The sequence below is a fragment of the Saccopteryx leptura genome, chromosome 1, assembly GCF_036850995.1.
Source record: "Saccopteryx leptura isolate mSacLep1 chromosome 1, mSacLep1_pri_phased_curated, whole genome shotgun sequence".
Lineage (NCBI taxonomy): Eukaryota > Metazoa > Chordata > Mammalia > Chiroptera > Emballonuridae > Saccopteryx > Saccopteryx leptura.
The window spans coordinates 359,095,594-359,117,219 of NC_089503.1; the positions used below are offsets into that span (position 1 = coordinate 359,095,594).

The 21,626-nt window shown below is 33.7% G+C and overlaps 1 protein-coding gene across 1 annotated transcript in view; it reads left to right on the top strand.

Moving 5' to 3' along the window:
• The window catches only part of EYS (eyes shut homolog), a 1,965,296-nt gene that overhangs the window by 384,673 nt on the left and 1,558,997 nt on the right, over positions 1–21,626 (top strand). Inside the window, 2 exon segments of the mRNA XM_066360293.1 lie at positions 1,387–1,552; positions 14,626–14,762. Of these exon segments, the coding sequence (XP_066216390.1) occupies positions 1,387–1,552; positions 14,626–14,762 (303 nt within the window).

Below are 21,626 nucleotides of genomic sequence, written 5' to 3' on the forward strand. Positions count from 1 at the left end.
GTGCTGCAAATCAGCACGACCCGTAATGGCCCAGGTCCTAAAGGGAGAATGTTGGCAGATGATGAAATAAACACAGAAAGAAAAAGGATGGGATTGGGAGGCCTCTTTGCTAAGCTGATGGCTTGCAAGAACCATAAAAGAGTCAAAACCCCCGGGCCAGCTTTATTCTGTAGTGCAGAGAAAAAGTCCACTTGTAAAACAAGGAAATTTCTGATACAAACTCACATATCTAAAGTGTAAACTGGAATCCTCATAAGAGTGTGCCAACCCCCACCATGCAACAGCCAAGGATGTGGGGAAGAACTTAGTCTTCAAAAGGTGTGGGGATGATCTTAGTCTTAAAAAGGGTGTGGGGAAGAGTTTAGTCTTAAACTAAGCTCTAGGCTGTAAGGACTTTGTCAGTTTATAAACTGTCTCCCACAACTTGGTAGCTATTTGATATAATTAAATGATGATTTTTCTGATTATTTCTAATCTTAGGCATACTTTAAGAGACAGCTTTTTTCTGTCCAATAAAAATTTGTATTGTGTAACCAGATAGAAAGTTATTACGACTTGAAACAATTTGATTAGTGTAGTAATTCCATTAAAATAAATATCAGAAGTTAGTGATTCTTTGGGTCCCAAGACTCAGCTGTGCTTCCCTCTGCCAAACTTGTGGCAAATTTGCTCATTGGAAATTGAGAGATATAGAAATAATTTTAGGTACGCTATAAATAGAATATATACCTCCAGTCTGTCTCTGAGGCTTAAATTTATCTTATTTGTTCATTTTATTTTAAGACCTCAGTAAGATACTGTGTTTTAAAAATTAATGAAATCTTGAGTATGACTTGAAATTGTTTAATTTCATTAATTTTATTGAGGATATAACCAGTTATGAAATATTTCTTTGAAAATACAAGAGATTACTATAGATAGATCATCTTATTAGCCATTATGTCCTCATTATGTTATTTTTTTTTAAATTATTTAAATTTTAAAAACCCAACAAATTCAAATAGTACTTTGGTATTTCTATGTGCTAATCTTATTGGATCATATGTATTTTAAGTTGTGTGTCTGTTAATTTAAACCACACTTTTAATTCAAAAATATATGTAGCCTAGAAAACAGAATATTGTAGACTAAAGTTACAGATGAAGGAGTGAGTCAGTCAAATAAATATTACATAGGCATTTTAAATATATAACATGATGAATGATGGAACAGAAAGAGAAGTTAAACAAATAGAAAAAATACACAATACATGAAATAAAAGGTGTGGTCTATAAACTATTTTTAAATTGGTAGTTTTAGAAATTAGCTGTGTATTTTATAAGCTAAAATATATACTGAAACATCTCAATGAGGTATATATCATTTTTTGTTATTTTCTTTTTCTAGTATGTGTGCACTCCAGGGTGCACAAGATATGCATGTTGGTTGCTGAAGAATATTTGCTTAATTCATCTGTACCCCTGCTGCTGTGGATCCATCAGCCATGATATTTACCAAGCTAAAGTTCCTCATTCCACTCAATTTAAATATGTGTGGCAATTGGGATTTACAGGTACTAATATAAAATTATTTTTAATTTGCCTGAATCACTTCAACATTTATAAGGTATTCATATTTTAATCACACAAAATATTTTATATCTCAAACACAAAATAATAAAAAAGTGAATTTAATTATCTTATTTTCTGATTTTTTTCTTAATGGACATATGCCTAGTACCTACTACATTTCAGGAATTCTGCATAGCCCAAGATAAGGTGGGGCAATATTAGGTTTACAGTTATTAGCATGAAAGATAGTACTATAATTAATAAATAATAATACAACAATAAAGTCTGTGTTTTCTGTAACCTACTTTTGACCCACCCTGTATAATTGTGAAGAAAATTAGAGCTCTTCCTTCTCCTGAAGATCTCATTTTGGGGGGCAGGGGAGTTATTTGGCAAATGCAGTGATAAATATATAATTGTAAGTTGAAGTATAATGCTCCCACAGAAATATCCTTTAAGACTGTGTAAAACTAAAGAGATTTTCTTTTTATAAAAAAAATTAAAAGAATGAAAAAATATGAGTAATTGGGGAAGAAGTTGGAGGTCAGTTAATATTTCCATGGTAAAAAGACTCTTGAACAGAGATATGGAGAATGAAGCCAGGGTAGAGGAATTGGAGAAGTGAGAGAATTATACTAAAAACAAACAAACAAACAAAAAAACAAAACAATCTATGTTTAAAAGGTACAAAGTTTCAGTAATGCAAGATAAGTTTTGGAAATCTGTACAACATAAGGCCTAAGATTAATACTATCCTATATAGCAGGGGTCCCCAAACTTTTTACACAGGGGGCCAGTTCACTGTCCCTCAGACCGTTGGAGGGCTGGACTATAAAGAAAACTATGAACAAATCCCTATGCACACTGCACATATCTTATTTTAAAGTAAAAAAAACAGAATGGGAACAAATACAATATTTTAAATAAAGAACAAGTAAATTTAAATCAACAAACTGACCAGTATTTCAATGGGAACTATGCTCCTCTCACTGACCACCAATGAAAAGGGACCCCTTCTGGAAGTGTGGTGGGGGCCGGATAAATGACCTCAGGGGGCCGCATGCTGCCCGCGGGCCGTAGTTTGGGGACCCCTGCTATATAGTATTGAGGAGCCACTGAGCCACTTCATCCGCAGGTGTTGTAAGGTACCAAAAACTACAGAATTAATATTTTAAGAGGCTTGGAGAACATTTTATTAATTTGGGTTAAGGTATGCAGAGAAATTGTGAGACATAGTCTCTGTACTGTATGATTGGCATAACCAGGATGGCTCTTGCCATTGTATTGTAAATGAAAAGGGAAGGAAAGCATGGATTCCCTGACATTCCACCACACCTGTGGGGAAAGGAGTGAATGGCTAGCCAGATGCAGGAAGGGAAAAGCCAAAATAAACCTTTTCTTATAACTATGAGCCATTTGCGGGCATTTGTCCCCATGGAAACTACCTCTCTTATGTAAATGCATGCGGTTAATACGTCTGACTCTGGACAGAAAGATGGCAGATGAACATTAGAAAATATAGGAAGGCCTTTTAATATGTAAAGAGATATCTTTCTACCATTGTGTTGACTTGTAAATTTTGTTTTCTCCAAAATGATGTATGGTTTGCAAATTGAACGTGGTCCTATCATGTTCAAGGACATATGACTATAACCAATAGTGGTAAAGGGCTCCTAATTACAATTTTTGCTTCTGTACTTCCCACTTACAAAACTATAAAAACTAAGTAGAACAAAGGGCCAGCACGCTCTCTGTCAGATTTCTGTTGGAGTTCCCGCCGCTTGGCCAAGCTAGACAATAAAGCTTTAATGTGTAAATGATGGACCTTGTTCCTGTCTTCCATATTTCGGGTCCCTCCGAATTTGGATTAACAGTATTGGGGTGGGGAGAAGGAGGTAGAGGGGGAGGGGGAGGGGCACAAAGAAAACTAGGTAGAAGGTGACAGAGAACAATCTGACTTTGGGTGATGGGTTTGCAACATAATTGAATGACAAGATAACCTGGACATGTTTTCTTTGAATATATGTACCCTGATTTATTGATGTCATCCCATTAAAATTAATAAAAAGTTATTTATAAAAAAAATAAAATAAAATTGGCTAAAAGGGTATACCTCATATTAGATGCTATTAGCACACAAGGAAAGAAATAGAAACAAACAAAATAAACAAAAGGAATGGGAAATGTTTTTGGAGGTGATGGATAATTTTTTTATATTAATTATGATTATTGTTTCATGGATATTGTAAAGCCAGTAGCCAGGGCCACCATCAGAGCAGCCTGGCTCATGCAGGTTCGCATTGGATTCGGACAGTCGGTAAAGAAACAATGGAGCCAAAAACTGATAGGCCATTTTCTTTAATTCTAGCTTGCACCCGGCGGGCAAGTAAAAATACACACTGGGCTCCAAAACCCACTCACATTCAGTGCTCACAAAGCCACTGACTTATCCGAGTTTCCTAGAATCAAAGGTTTCTAGCTCACCAGCCTAATTCTCCTCAGTTCCCCATCTCCTTCCTTATCCCAGATACAAACTCTGCACAAACTGGCATCTCACTCAGCACTCCGCCATCTTGGCTGCTTCTCCTGGACACATGGCCTCTTTCTGCTCTCTGCTCTGCTCCCTCTGCCCTCCCATGCTAATCATCCTAGGAACCAAGAGTAAGCTCCCGCTCCATCCCCATTTTATAGTGTAGAAATCCAAACCCTTAATCCAATATACAAAATAGGGAAGTCTCTAATACAAAGACACTTCTCTGAGGCATGATTGGATTGTACTGCCCTACATCAAAACAGGTGGGAAAGGCTCAATCCCAAAACCAAGCACCGGGCTACAAGGATTCTACCTGCCCACAGAGACACACATTAATATCACCTGGGCGATGGCCTCCTCATGGGCAGCGCCGTCTTTAACAAAGTGAGCGTAATATATTTTATCTGCCCAACAGATGTGTACTTCATATTGTGTCAGCATCAATTTTTTCAATGTCAATCATATCTCCAATAAAGCAGGTGAAAACAGACAAACCAACAAAACTACAAAACTAAAAGAAATTATTCTTTTGAATGCCTGGCTGAACCTCTGAGAACAAGAGTTAAGAGTTGGGGAGAGGACAATGCTAGAATTAAATGTTGGTTAAAATATGCAAAATTTTATTCTGAAAGAAACAGGAAATTATTGTAGAGTTTGACACATTTAGAAAAATAAGATTAAGTGGAGATACAGATTAGAGAAAGTAGAAACAGTAGAGAGTTTGTAGAGGCCCTGCATAGAAACAAGAACAGGGACAGAGTTCAGAGCCTTGAGGCAAAGGCCACAGTGGATTTACTGACAAAGTACTGAACTCAGTACTGTGCGGAACTCAGCACAATAGCGATAGAATTAGCAATTATGATTAATCAGTAGGTGGGAACATTTAAGCTATTTCCTTGCCCTTTTATCTGCTCCAAAGAAATTCCCCTTCCTGAATTCTTCATTCTCTTCTCTGCTTCCTGACTTCCTCATTCTTGTCTCTGCTTTTGATATGTGTGTATCAATAAATATGTATAAGAACTGGGCGTCCGGCTGTCTCATGAAACCAGTATAGGGGATTATGAGGCAGTCTCCCCCAGGTTCCTCAGTGTACTCCATGTGGTCTCCTTGTCTTCATGACAAGAGCTCAAGGTAAGTATAGTGAAGGCAGTGGTTCTCAACCTTTCCAATGCCGTGACCCCACAATACAGTTCCTCATGTTGCGGTGACCCCAAACCAAAAAATAATTTTGGTGGCTACTTTATAACTGTAATTTTGCTACAGTTATGATTTGGAATGTAAATACCTGATATACATTATGTATTTTCCAATGGCTTTAGGTGACCCCGCCGGGGTCGTGACCTGCAACCCACAGGTTGAGAACTGCTGGTGTAAGGTGATGGAAGCCTAAAATAAGTGGAAATTCTTGGTTATGAATTACTAGAAAGCCCGGTGGTCATATGAAATGACCGCTATTCTAGATATTATAAATTGTAATTAAAATGATTTGTGCCAAGGTGTCTGCTAATTCAAACTGAATTACCCAGGGCAGGCGGCGAGGACGCCCCTTTGCTTACTACCCCACAGGGTTTCCCCCTTCTACTTGCTTAATTGCTTAAAGTAGAGTGCAATGAAGGAAACCACTGGTGGTACATTTCTTAAGAGCCACCACTAGCTCAATAAATAAAGGTGATTTAAATAATAAAATGTTAATTCACATGTCAAAGATCTCTTTGTACACAACATTTCTTGTGTAGATCTTTCCATCATTTTTAAGTTCGCCTTGCAGAGGACCATCAATTATTTTTAATTTTATGTCCGTTCTTTCATGAACTCTTGAACAGGCAACATAAAGTTGACCATGTCCAAATGCAGGCTCAGGTAAAAAAATGCCAACATGCTTAAGCGTTTGGCCCTGAGATGGTCAAAGCAAAGGCAAGTTTTACAGGAAATTGTCTATGTCTCAACTGAAACGGCAACCCTGTTTGAGATGGACCCAGATCAATTCTTGGAATGACATGTATTTCACCTTTAGAGGAGCCAGTCAAAGACTTAGCTATTATGACATTATTTTTCAGTTGGAGAACCTCTAGTCTTGTACCATTGCAAAGACCCCTTCTGGTGTTAAGATTTCTTAACAGCATAATAATTGCTCCAATCTTTAACCTCAATTTGTGAGGTGGCATGCCAGAAGGCAACAGACTATTTAAAAATTCCTTTGGAAAGTTGTTGGCACTCGCTTTATTATCAGCTACAATGGAATCAACACTTAAATATGTCATTTCATTCCCTTCTATGATATTTAAGACATCATCATTTAGTTTGTCTACATCAGAATTTTTAGGACACTCATCAGTCTCATTTTGCCGAGAAAGATGCATTTGCTCTGCGACTGAAGCAAGCCTTGTCTTTCTCTGCTCAGTGGTTTCTTTTTGTCGAGAAAGCCATTTTTGTGCAGCTTTAGTTCCTTTTCTCTCGTCTTCAGTGCTGTATTTTCTAGGAGGCATTCTTAAAAGAAATTAGGTTAAGACGTAATTTTTATGTAAAACAGATGATTGCCAATGCAAACAAATGTTCAGCTTCCCCCTGACCCGCTCAATTTGCGTTCAGCCGTGGCAACTTCACCCCATTGGCTATTACAGTTACACAAGCAACCAATAAGCTATCGGCGACAAACAGACACTTAAGCCGCATATAATAAAGATATAGAGAGGGCAAGTGATAGAAATGTCAACAGATATTCAAGGTTTTTTTTTTTTTTTTTTGCTTTAACGCTTGAAATGAAATAATTCTAACATATTTTATTGAATACAATATATTTTTAATTGTTTTATACACTAGCAGTTTCTATTTCAAAATCTATTTTGATGAGCATAATTTCCTGTTGTTTGATTACACTTTGAATACTATTTGATTTTGCTTATGTGAATGTTGGTCAGATAAGTTTGTAAATATGATATATTATGTTTGCTTACTTATAGTTTGCATTGGGTGTGGGGGACAGACTATAAGCAGGCAGGGTCGTTATAGCCTAAGGCTTGGTTTTAAGACTAAGCTTTTCCCCACACCCTTGACTGTTGTATGATAGGGGGTGGTGCACTCTCATGAGGAATTCCATTATGCCTCAGATAAGTGACTTTATATCAGAGACTTTCTTATTTGTATATTGGATTAAAGGTTTTGATTTCTACACTATAAAATGGGACAGACCGGGAGCTTACTCTCTCTTGGTTCCTGAGATTAGCATTAAAGGGGAGAGCAGAAAAAGGCCATGTGGAGGAGAGGAGAAGCAGCTAAGATGGCGAGTGCTGAAGAAGAAGCCAGTTAGTGCAGAGTTTGTGCAGAGAGAAGGAGATGGGGAACAGAAGTGAATAAGGCTGGTGAGGTACAAACATTTGATTCTAGGAAACTCGGATAAATCAGTGGCTTGGGAGCCCTGAATGGAAAAGGAAGTGCTTTCTCACTGTGTGTATTTCTTGCCTGCTGGGTACAAGCTAGGATTAAAGGTAATGGCCCACCAGTTATTGGCTCTGTTGTTTCACTACCGTCTGTCCAAATCAAATGCGAACCTGCACGGGCCAGACGGCTGTGATGGTGGCCGTGGCTATTGGCCATACAATGAATTAATTCATATTCTTAAACAGTATGGTACCCCAATTAATTCTGTCAAGTACTGTTTCCTCTGTCAATAATATTTTGGCATTATAGTTTATCTACAATCAAAAAATTTATAGATTTGATATGTCTGTTCTCAACTAATGACTTATTGTATTCAATTGGCAGCAGCTGCACTTATAAGGCTAATGTTTCATTGAAACTGTGGAAGTAAACTGACAATTAGTCTTTTAAGCAGAAAACATAATAATTTATTTCATCATGCTTATAAAATGTTGTTCTGGAGAATGAACAACCCCTAATGACAGAAATAGTTATCAGTTCATTAAGCAAATCACACTCAATACCAAATGTGGTAGAAGAGAGCAATGGCTTGTTGATTACATTGTAAGTGATAAAAGGAACTTAAGAGACCACGTTATGAATACTTACTCTTTCATAAATGACACAAAAACAAACAAACAAGAACAACAACAACTATGGTCAGAGAAGTACCTAAAATATTTGGTCTCAGGACTCTTAAGGGATTGTGTTGCTCAGTGGTTTTAAACCTTGGCTACATGATACAATCATCTGAGGAGCTTTTAAAAAATACTTATTGTTCCACTTACACTACAGAACACTCAAACTGGAATTGTAGTGAGGTGGACACAGAAAATATGTAAAATCTCCGAAATAACTTTAAGCCCTTTGAGTAGTGAGTTTTTCTCATGCTCTCTGACCCCCCCGGAGTGAGTTGTGTTTTTTCTTTTTTTCAAAAAATGAACTTAGTTCCAGTTACAGTTTTATTAACTTAAAATCATATTTGTTTGATAACCAATTTATAGAAACAAGAAGAACATATATTTACTGCTCCAGCTCAAGAGAGCAAACATATATATCATATTTATATGTACGATTGTACTCTGGATGGTCAGGAGGCATGAGAACATATGTGAACATCCGTACTACATAAAGGGTTAACGTGGAGATTGAAAAACATAATCAACTCTTACCTGTCAAATCAGTTTATGGACTTCAGTGCCAACATCATTTTTATGCTTGATTTTCCATTGTCTCAAAGTAGCAATAATGCATGTATATATTTTCTTAATGGTAAACATTAAAATTCTTTAAAAACTAAAGATGGCTAAAGATAACATATAACAACAATAAAATAGTAAATGTATTTTTTAGAATAAAATAGGAAATAAAATTGTTCATAGATAAATTATCTCCAAATAAATAGAGTTAGTTTTTTGAATGGCAATAGTACAACAAATATATTTTTCTAGGTCATGTGGGTAATATGAAGTCAAAATTATTCATGGAAAAAGCAGCTTTGAACAATTATCATTAAAATAACATATAGCATAATTATTCACCATAACTTCATGAATCTATGTTCAGACCTAAATAAGCATAGCAAATTATTATAAAAATAAGAATTATGTGACCTCCATATGTGAGATTCTAAATGATTTAGGCTGTCCTAGTGACAGAAGTCAATGTGATACAGCTCTATAGTCAACAATATTAAGTAAAACCACCAAAATTATATTTTAATGTTAGTACAAGGATTCAACAATGCAACCATTTTGGGGAGCATTAAAAAAATTTTTTTAGCACAAATGAGAAAAGGAAAAACGGGTATAGATAGAATGACACATTTTATGTAATTCTGGTTTTTTTTGGGTTGTTGCTATTAAGAGTTTATTTCCTTTTTTCCATAAAATATCATTGAAGAGGAACATTAAAATCAAGATGGTAAGTTTTCATAGGATGAATTAATTTTACCAGTAGTAAAATTATTTTAATTAAGAGAATTTTCTAACAACTAAATAAAGTGTCTTACATGCTCAATCAATTCTTGCCAATATGATTGCTCTACAAAAAGAGATGGTAATTAATTAGAAGAAGCCCCTTCAAGGACAATTGGTCTACAGTGCACAACTTGAGGAAGAGCTGACATGCACTGTTTCTTTTCAATGTCATCATCTATGTTCATTATATGTATTATTAGGTTTGAGAAAAAAAGATACTAACTAATGGACAATGAGTTGAGAAGTGGAATAAAAGAATATGAATTATAGTTAAGAAAGTTATAATCATAGCACAAAAAGATATGTTCTTTTTTAATATTTTTCTTTGTTTAAAGCTTGTGATCACTACAGTTTAGTTGACCAAATTAAACATATACATTTAGAACATTTAATACATGCCAGTGAACTTTTTCTAAAGACATAGTGATTGCTGCTCTTGTGAATTATATGGCAAACCAAAATTACTTTTAATTCACTTTTTTATAAAATAGTGGGTATTACTTGTGCTAGAAGATAGTAAGATATCAATTGTAATTTACTCATTCTAAATTACATTTTCAATTTTAAAATAATTATTGTAAGAGTAGAATACCTCCAAAGCAATATTTCCATCAATACTATTTTTCTTACCATACTACTTCACTTGCAAGTCATTTTTGTTAAATACTTGCTATTATTTTTATGCCTATTTTAGATTTCGGGGATTAACTCCAAGATTTAAAAAAAACAATGAGTTTAGCTCAGTTGGTTAGAACGACATCCTGAAGCACAGAAGTAGCTGGTCCAATCCCAGGTCAGGGTACAGACAGGAACAGATGTTTCTGTCTCTCTCCTGCTCTCTCGTTCTCCCTCTAAAATCAATAAAATAAAATTAAAAAAATAAGTTTAGAAAAGAATGTTTTAAAATGTGGTTTAGTTTTTTTTTACTTATATAACAATATTTTCAAAACAATTTTACAATAACAATTATTTTAATTAATATACTAAATGGAAATACATTGCATTTATATACAGATAATTACTAATTAAATGGCATAATGGAAAAAAATTTATGTGAACAGCAGTGGTAATATTAAAATGGTTAGAACTTAAATTAAAAAAACATGTGTAAGGTCTAAATTGAAAAAACTTTAAACATTGCTACAGTATAGTTACAAAGACACAAAATTTAAAAAAAAATCTAAAGCTAAATCATGCTGTTGGAGTGGAGACTTAATGTATTAAAGATTTCTAATCTCCATATGATCACATATATTTATTAATATTTTAATAAAATAACAGCAATGCATTTATGTTTGTTTTATTTCTTAAAGTTTATGTGAAAAATTAAATAAATTAAGCCAGTTATACCCTGAAAAATTGTATTGTGTGATGAGGTGAGATAGAGTTTAGCTCTGTCATATACTAAAGCATATTATGTAGCTTCAATAATGAGAAATACAGTACTTTCTGTATTAATAATCAGAAATAAGCAAAATTTTAAAGTTCAAAAATAAGTTGAAGTCTTTCAGAAATTGTTCATCTAACAAAATTGTCATCTCAATCATTAGAGGAAATAGGGACTCTTTAATAATTTATGTCAAATAATTGGCTAGTCAACTAGAAAGAAAAGTCAGATTTATAACTTAAAATTCTATAGAATAAATTCATATTAGATACAAGTATTAAATATAAAAATTTAAAAAGATAAAAAAAATATCCAAATATATTACCCATTTACTTGATAAATTTGAATGGAGAAGACCTTCATAGCTTTTAATCAAAACGTAGACATCAGAAAGAAAGGATTGGTCATTTGAATACATGAAAAGCAAAAATGTCATAGATGCAGTCAAATGGCAAAAGAAACTGTAGAATAGAAAGTATTCCTAAACACACATTAGGAAATGCTCTGCTTTACTCATAATGAGAGCAAAGAAAACTTTAAAAATACTACAAATATGTAACTTTTCTTTTATAATTCTGGCAAAAAATTGAGAGTTTAACAACTTGGTAAGTTTATTCATTTCTGGCAAAATGTAAAATCCCTCTGTTAGCTGTTCAGGACAAAATTATAAATGTATATATTGTTTAACCTAGCTTTCCCATTTCATGTACTTCGCATCCACATGCTGAGTAATGTATGTGCAAGATTATACATGGTATCATTAGTTATTTGAGGAAAAGAATAAACACAGATGTACAAATGATTGTGGAATACTGCCAGTACTGACATGACAATCAATGAGATCTATGGTAAGGGGAAAGGAAGGAATCCATGTAATAATGTAAAATCATGTGTTATAGACTACCTTTCAATTCTTTATATTCAACTTGTGATTATCTCTCCGGAAGACATTTTCTATGTTATTTGTCTCAGTGTTCTGATATTTCACTAAATTGCGACTTTGGGAGATTTGATCTATATTGTTTTAAATGAGATATAATAGACATGTAACATTATATGTGTTTCAGATATACAACATTATGATTCCATATTAATACATATTATAAAAGATTACCACAGTAATTTTAATTTACATTCATCACATCTTTTCAGCTTCTCAAAAAATGTTAAAAATATGTGCTCACTATTATTTTGCCTCCTGTTATCTCTGTGGATTAAAAGATTTGTTTTACTATTTTTTTAATATCTCTTTTGAGGCTTTGGAAGGAAGGGGTAATTATTAATTTCAAATGTTTAATCACAATATTATGAAAAAATATTTTCTTTTAAATTAAAAAAAATTGATAAAATATGTAAATTCTTAGAAAAATGCTAGTTGGCACACTGATTCAATAATAAATATAAAATGTGAATAATCCTACAGATACTAAAGTAATTGAATAATAGTTTTTAAAAATCTTTCAACAAAGTAAAAAACACTGAAAATATATGGAAAAACACTGGTTTTCCATCCAAGTTCTTCCAAATATTCAGCAAAGAATGAAATCTAATACTTTAACTCCTCCAGAAAAATACCCCTCAATTGATTATCTGATGCTAGCATACTATATTTGAATTATTTTTCTTATCATATAGAAGATATAATTTTTGTTGACATTAAATCTATTAAATATGTTCTATGTGGGGGGAGCTCATCTCTAATAGTCCCACTCAATTATTTTATTACTAATGTTAATACTAATTTTCTATCGTTTTAAGATTTTAAGCAGTCAAATTCCACTGTAAGTTTGGAAAGGTTTGGAACATTACGCATGACTTCTTCTTTCCTTTTTCCGGAGTAGTATGTGAGATTTCTAAATGAGATCTGCACACAGCAGGGGATTTCATCTCATGAACCTTCTCTACAATTCAGTTTTAAGTTGCTAGCTTACATGATGAATCTTTTCAGGAAGTCATGCTTCATGAACCATAGATGTTAGGTTTGTTAACCATAAGGAATCCTAAAAAGGGTGTGTTAGCTATAAGATTCTCTGGATAAATCATATTTTCTTATCAAATATTACTAGATGTATTTATATTTACAAGGAGATTTACCAGGCCTCCTATGTTCTTTCCTTCCTTTGTAATATTATATCCATTAATAAAAGATAATAGGTTCTCAGTTCAGCATTATTGGCTCCCTTCTGCCCACAATTCTGGGATTTCCTTTTTTTTGCAGTATCCAAATTTCTCATTCCCTAAATACCTATCTGTTTACCAATTATATTCATCTTTCTCTATAGGTACATTGACACATTTATTATAAATGTTTTATAATCTTTGTGCAAAATTCTAAATCTGGTCTATCTATGTTTGTTTTTAGTAAGTTTTCTTTTGAATATAGGGCAAATTCTTTTGCTTTTTTGCAGTCTCATTTTTTATTGTTTCACAGATATGTCTAACAATAGAGTGTGAAGTAGCTAAATTTTGTATATGTGTATACATATGTATATCTGTAGCTATACCTACACATACACACAAACACACATATTTCCTTCCTCATTCTTTCCTGAGAAAATTGAGATGAGGCAGTGATCATTTTTTTTTTTCATTTTTCCGAAGCTGGAAATGGGGAGGCAGTCAGACAGACGCCCACATGCGCCCGACCGGGATCCACCTGGCATGCTCACCAGAGGGCGATGTTCTGTCCCCTCTGGGGCATCGCTCTGTTATATCCAGAGCCATTCTAACGCCTGAATCAGAGGCCACAGAGCCATCCCCAGCGCCCAGGCCATCTTTGCTCCAATAGAGCCTTGGCTGCGGGAGGGGAAGAAAGAGACAGAGAAGAAGGAGAAGGGGAGGGGTGGAGAAGCAGATGGGTGCTTCTCCTGTGTGCCCTGGCCGGGAATCGAACCCGGGACTCCTGCATGCCAGGCCGTCGCTCTACCGCTGAGCCAACCGGCCAGGGCCCAGTGATCATTTTTATCATAAATATATTAAGGATCATTAAAAAAATTTTTTTGAAATGATTCCTATATAACTAATTTGTAAAAATGTTTTTTATGAAATGCATTGTTTATAATTATTACATTATTTTTAATCCCAATTAAATTTATTTGACATTTGATCATGTTTTAAAATGCATTGGCCTGAATGCTGTATCTTGCTCTGAGGCTCTATTTCACAGGCAATTTTTAAAATGAGAGGGTCGAAACTTATTTTATTTTAGGTCTCTTTTAAATTTAATACTCTAGAGTTTTTTTGGGTTTTTTTTAGTGATTTTTTAATTTTTAAGTTTATTGTGTTAACATGGATTCAGATGTCCCACTCAGTATAACACCCTCACCCCAACCACATGCTCCTCATTACACCTTCTTTGCCCCCCCTCCACCCGCTGCCTCCGCCACTTCCTTCTGGGATTTGCTGTCCTGTTATCTGTGTCTATGTATTATGTATATATAATTTCACTAATCCCTTCACCTTCTCTGATCCTGTCCCCTCATCTCTCTTTCCTCTGATAGCTGTGCCTTTTTTCTCTGTGACTCCACCTCTGCCTCTATCCTGTTCCTCAGTTCACCTTGTTCGTTAGATTCCACATATAAGTGAGATCATATGATAATATCTGTCTATCTTTGCCTCGATTATTTCACTTAGCATAGTGAAACATTATTTTGTGATAGGTGTTAAATTGATTTTACCAATCATTTGACAACTGTCTTTAATAATTCAATTTAAGATCAAATTTGTGAGATGTTATTTTTTTATCTTTTTGGTTGAAAGTAACTGAGGATGAAAAATGGGATGTGACTGTCGATGCTTACTTCTTTCTTGCTGAAAATTGGACTGATGTTGCAGTCTATATGAACAAATCTGAAGACCTTGATTATCTATATTTGCTCCAATGTGAAAGAATGAAGGTAAGGTAAACATACTTAGTAGTTTCTCATATTTCTCTCGGACATATTAACTCATAATTGTCTGATCTGAAAAAAATGTTACAACTATTTAGTTTACAAATTAAAGTTTCAAGATGTGCATGACTTACATAAAGTTTAATAAACAACTAACAATCTATTTGGAAATATTTTTAATTTCTTATATTTGCAATATAAAAGCATAATGAAGAGTTTTAACAGTCATTTTTATTTCTAGTCTTTTGGTACTCTGTTATAATTTGTTGTCTATTAAAGCTTTTCAAACACAGTTGTGATTATGTCACTTTTGTTTAAAGGTCATAAAGAACTACCACTGATTGTCTTTTGGGATATACTAAAATCTCTGGGAGAATTCTAATCTCTGTTCAATTTACCACTAACAATTACAGGACCTAATGCAAGACAAAGAGTGGCTCTCTTTTTCCCTGTCTCACCTTCATCTTGTACAAATTAAGGCAATATATTCAAACAATAAAAAACAAAAATTTTAGGATATTTATTTTAAGCAAATAAGAAAAATTTTGTCAAAATGATTAATAAAATTTAGAATTAACAAAATATTTATAATTTCTTTTCTCTGGGCACAACTTAATTTTGTTATTTTATAGAAGCAACACCATATTTTAATTTTGTGTTTGAGGCCCTGGCTGATTGGCTCAGTGCTAAAGCATTGGCCTGGTGTGTGGATGTCCCGGGTTCAATTCCTAGTTAGAACACACAGGAGAAGTGCCCATCTGCTTCTGCACCCCTCTTGCTCCCCCCCTCTCTTTCTTTCTCTCTCTTCCTTTGCTTCTCAATTGGAGCAAGTTGACCCCAGGTGGCTCCATGGCCTCCTCCTCAGGCGCTAAGAAGAGCTCAGTTGCTGAGCACTGGCGTAACACTTAGATGGGCAGAGCATTGCCCCCTAGTGGGTTTGCCAAGTGGATCCTGGTTGGGGTGCATGTGGGAGTCTGTGTCTCTGCCTCCCCTCCTTTCATTGAATAAAAAAAATTATGTTAGAAATAACATTCACATAAAATTTTAATAAAACTTTGTAAGCTATTTTATAAATTCATTAACATTAAGTCAATTTTATAAAACAATAATACTATTTACCTCAAAAGCAACCAAATAAAGAGGCATTACAGATACAGCCAAACAGACTTCAAATTCCTCAGACCTTTTAATTTCAAGTATGCTCTCAAATATATATTTTATTATTTTTTAATATATAAACATATGTATTAAGCTTAATATACTTTTACATGTATGCATATAGCCAATTACAGATATATAACTATGTACATAGATGACTAAAGTTTTTAACTTTAGGCTGTACTTAACTTTATCATCATATTAAAGAACATTATATATTATGTTAAAATTACTAATTAAGTAACTCTATACTTTCTCTTAGGACACAAAAAAATAATATTTATCATCTTGTGGACACATTTTATTTCTTTGTATTCTTATAAAATAACTACTACCTTAAAGAAAGTAACTAACATTTATTTTGTTTTGTTTTGTTTCATTGTTAGTGAGAGAGAGAGACAGACAAGGACAGACAGACAGGAAGGGAGAAAGATGAGAAGCATCAATTCTTTGTTGTAGCACCTTAGTTGCTCATGGATTGTTTTCTCATATGTGTTCTGACTGGGGGGCTCCAGCTGAGCTAGTAACACTTTGTCCAAGTCAGCGACTTTGGGGTTCAAGTCAGCGACCTTTAGGCTTAAGCCAGCGAATATAGGGTCATGTCTATGATCCCATGCTCAAGCCAGTGAGTCCAAACTGGATGAGCACAAACTTGGAACCTCTGTGTCCCAGGCATATGCTCTATCCACTGCGCCACTGTTTGGTCAGCCAACATATGTTTTTTTAAGACTCAAAAGAAAACACAAAGACATCAATCCAATAATGTTTTAGCTATTTTATTTTTTCATGATCACACATTTTTATATAATACAATTTTTATGTTAAGTAAAATAAACATATATACATACAAAAATATACGGGGGGACAAAAGTAGGTTTATAGTCATTCATATGAAAAATAATACAATAATAAATAATAAAGGAATAAAGTCTGTGTCTTGCATACTCACAAATGAAAATCTACTTTTGCTCAGTTCTATACACCAATTAATTATATTTGTATGTCTTAATTCTCATTATCTAAAAACTAGGAGTAATTTTAAACTATACGTCAAGACTAATATTTGTAAATTAAAAAAATTGTTCAGGTATTAGAAAATAACTTATTAAATCATTTTAATATCAGTGGTAGGTCTTTAGAATTGACCACAGATTTGGAAATTGCAATTTATATCATTATATTAAGTCTATCTTAATTGTAGTATTGTCATAAATGATTCTAGTATATCAGTATAATTAAATCAATAAAAATTCACAAGAGTAAATCCTTTTAAATTATATCATTTATTAAAATGTCAATTATTTTAATTTCATAGTTTTAAAAGCATTAACAATATGAAGAAATTATGATAGAATAGTTCTTTCAAGGTTAATTAATTATTCTCATTTGTGTAAAGAGGCATTTGATTATTGGAAAATTATATAAGCTTTTTAAAATATATGTAAATTTCTTTGTTCATATATTTTCAAAAATTGAAACTTTCAAATTTATGCCAAAACTTTAAGGGCCTAATTTTCTATTTACCTACAAGACTGATTATATTGCCCACTCACATTTTCTGCTTTGCTAAATTTTTGGCAAAGAAAAAGACACATGAATAAGGCACAGTTAACTATTTTTCTGTATTATTGACTATTCAAGAAATAGTTCTATAATATACAGATAATAAAAGAAAAATCATTTATCATTAATAATTTTTATAAATTTTCCAAGAAAAGGAAGAAAAACAATTGCAAAACTGAAGTAGTGCAAGGGAGCTAGCTTCAGGCAGATGTAAAATCATGATTGTTACAAAGTAATTATCTCCTCACTGCAAGAGTAGTAGAGGCTTAAGTGCAGAAGAAAAAACTTACTTTTACAAAATAAGCAGGCACAAAATCAAGCTATTAATATAGACAGTCTAAATATTAATTGACATCCTTGACAATTTCATAGAGCCATGTAATTAAAAATCTAGTGCTTATTAATCCCAGAAATATGAAAATGAAAGAGGGGTTCTTGTACATTAAACACTATGTTAGACACACAGAGCAGAGACTCTTCTTGTGAGAATTTACTCCTTTTTTTTTTATACATCTGTCAAATGAACAAACTTGTTCATGTCAAACTTTCCCAAAGTGTCCACTGCAATTTCAGTTTGCCCTTTGAGAAATTATGGCCATTAGAGAGATATATGTACATCACTTACAACATGAAGAAAGGAATGCCTATGAGACTGAGAGGACCCCATGAAAACTTATGTCGGTGTTTGTGTAATGTCATGTCTTGTGTAAAACCAAAGACCAGTCAGTCTCAGCACAGGGCCTGGCAAAAGGGTGTACAAGATTTTGAAAAGGTAACTTAAGAAAAATTCTGTCCAAGACAGGCAGACTGATGTGACCATTTGAACTCACTGTTTATTTATGTCAGCTGGATGATGAACTTATAAGACCTATGCCTGTCCTATCCCAGAACATGCCCTCTTTTAGGATTACCTGAGGAAATGAAGTTGACAGAGATTTTCTGCCTCTCCAGACCAAACTGGATCATATAATCAATTCCAAAAATATTTTCTTTTTCTTAAGAGACAAACTAAACTTGCCATTTGAGAATATATAAAAAGAAATTGGACTTCAGACCTGATACTCTATTTAAGTCACTGTGACAGCTGAAGAGAGAAATATCCAGGGGTCTCAGAGCAAGGCACTGTTTCCAGTCCAAGCTCCTCAGGTTTGGCCTTGAGGGCATCTTACTTGGATCTTTACAGAACTATTTGTTCACAGTTGACCCTCCAAAAGACTACAAGACAATTTTATTGATAATAAAAACAAAAGTCTCAGATTTATTTGAAAAGGAAAAACAACATCTGAATAGAATCTTACTAGTGTCCAAAAAAAGGGAAATTATAGAAAGAAATGGATGCACTTCAAAGCCTTGGTTGCTGGAGGTGGGGGTTACTGGTAAGAAGCAGTATGAATTTATAAACAAAGCTTTGTACTGGTGGGCTGAAAATGATGATAATCTTAAAGGGAGTTTGATGAATAAGTTATTAGTCTTGGAAATTAACAAATATTTTAGATAGTAAGTTATTTTTGCTGTTTCTCAGTATTTAAATTTTTAAAAATTTATTTATTGATTTTGAGAGATATGAATTTACCATTCCACTAATTATGCATCCACTGGCTGATTCTTGTATGTGACCCAGTGAGGATTCAATCCACACATTTGGCATATTGAGACAGTGCTCTAACCAAATAAACTACCTGTGTACATACTACACACAAAAATTAGAGGATGTTTTTTATAATAAAGATGAAGCAATAAAATATCCGCTTTTTGTGAGTAGTGTATCTATATATGACAGGAAGTTAGTTTCATTATCAAATAGTGAAATTTCAGAAATATTCTTTCATTTCTTTTACTAAGCCAAAATCCTTTCACTGTCTAAAGCTTTTCTAAAAGAATGGGTTTATTGAGCTGTATGCCAACAAGTAAAAGGGCCAGGTTCTGAGGCATGTAGTCTGAAACCACAGCAGCAAGGATAATGGAGAAGACATTATGTTCACTGACCTGGAGTTGATGGCTCTTTCATACGTTATATTTTGGGGAAGAAAGATAAAAGTTGTTTTGAAAGAATTTACATTGGTTATAGATAAGGGAGTAGGAGAAGGTAAAGTGGGAGCAGTTTTACAGTTTAAAATAGGTTCCCAGTCCTAGAAAGTGCACAGAAGAAATACTTTCTACTTTTGATTGGTTAGTGTAAGCAACTAGGATTTAACAAAAGATGAGGGGCTAGACTGGCTGGCCTAATTTAGTATGGAATTTATACGTAATCAGTCGTACATCTGGAAGCTACAGCCTCAGACAACCCAGGGAATAACTGAATCCCTGCCAATGATATTAACTCTCCTACACCTCTCCCCTTGGGAAGGAGGACTAGCAGACTCTCCAGGGAACCACCAGTCCATTTCCTGCAGATTGCAGATTAATGGGGGGAGGAAGAATCAGTAAGGGGGAAATTCCTCTGCTGGGTGCATGGACAGTGTGAGCCAAGATGGTGACCATAGAGCAGAAGTAGCCAGCCTGGGAGAAGAATCAGATTGGATGAGAGCATGAAAGCCCACAGAGAGCCAGGAAAGAGATTGATTCATTTGAAAAACAAGCTTAACAAGAGTCATTTAAAAAAAGAGAGAAAGTGAGAGGACTCAAATAAAGAAAATTAGAAATGAAAGAGAAGTAACAACTGAAACAAAAGTAATACAAATGATTAAAGTAAAATATTACAAACATCTATATGCCAAAAAATTGGACAATCTGAACAAAATGGATAAATTCCTGGAAACATATAACTATCCAAACTGAATTAGGAAGAATTAGCAAATATTAATAGAAAGAGTTTGGTGAAATTGAAGCAGGAATCAAAAACCTCTCAACAAACAAAAGTCCTGGACAGGATGGCTTCCCAGATGAATTCTACCAAACATTCAAAGAACTAACACCTGTCCTCAAACTATTTCTAAAATGTCAAAAGGAAGGAAGACTCCCAAGCTCATTTCACGAGACCAGCATTATCCTTATTTCAGAACTAGATAAAGACACTACAAAGAAAGAAAATTAGGGATAGATCAACATACCTAATAAACATTGATCCTAAAATTGTCAACAAAATATTAACAAACCAGATCCAGCAATACATTAAAAAGATCAAACACTATGATCAAGTGAGATTGATCCCCAGGGATATAATTATCCCATATTCACAAATTACTAAACATGATGCATCACATAATTAAAATGAAGAATAAAAAAAAAACCACAAATGATTATACGAATAGATGGAGAAAAAGCATTTGTTAAAATCCAGAACTGATTTATGATCAAAACTATTAGAAAATGGTAATAAAGGGACCATAACTCAACACAATAAAGGCCATATATGACAAACAGTTTACGTCTATCAAAATCTGCTTTATATATTTAGGTGCTCCTATATTGGTTGCATAAATATTTATAATGGTTATATCCTCTTGTTGGATTGTTCCCTTAATAATTATGTAATGACCTTTTTTGTACCTTACTATAGCCTTTGTTTTAATATTGTGACCACAGCCTTTATTTAAATTTCCATTTGCATGATTTTTTTTCCCATCCCTTTACTTTCAGTTAATGTGCATCTTTTGTTTTGAGGTTGGTCTTTTATAGACAGCATATATATGGGTCTTGTTTTTTACCCATGCAACTAGCCTATGTCTTTTGATTGGAGCATGTAATTTATTTACATTTAAGGTTATTACTGATATGTACTTATTTATATTTATTTTATTCATTAAACCTATGATCCTTTTCTCTTGATTTCTTTTTTCTTTTGCTCTTTTTATAGCAGACACTTTAACATTTCTTGCAGTATTGGTTTATTTGTAATAAAATCTTTGAGCATTTTTTTTTTGTCTGGGAAACTATTTCTTTTTCAATTTTAAATGAAAGCTTTGCTGGATAGAGTAGTCTTGGTTGTAGGTTCTTGTTTTGCATCACTTTAAATAATTCTTGCCAATTCTTTCTGTCCTGAAGTGTTTCTGTTGAGAAAGATGTCATCCATATGAGGGTTCCATGTAGGTAATTAACTGCTTTTCTCTTGCAGCTTTTAGTATTCTTTCTTTGTCTCTTAACTTTGGTATTTTAATTATGATGTGTCTTGGGGTAGGCCTCCTTGGGTTTATTTTTAATGAAACTCTA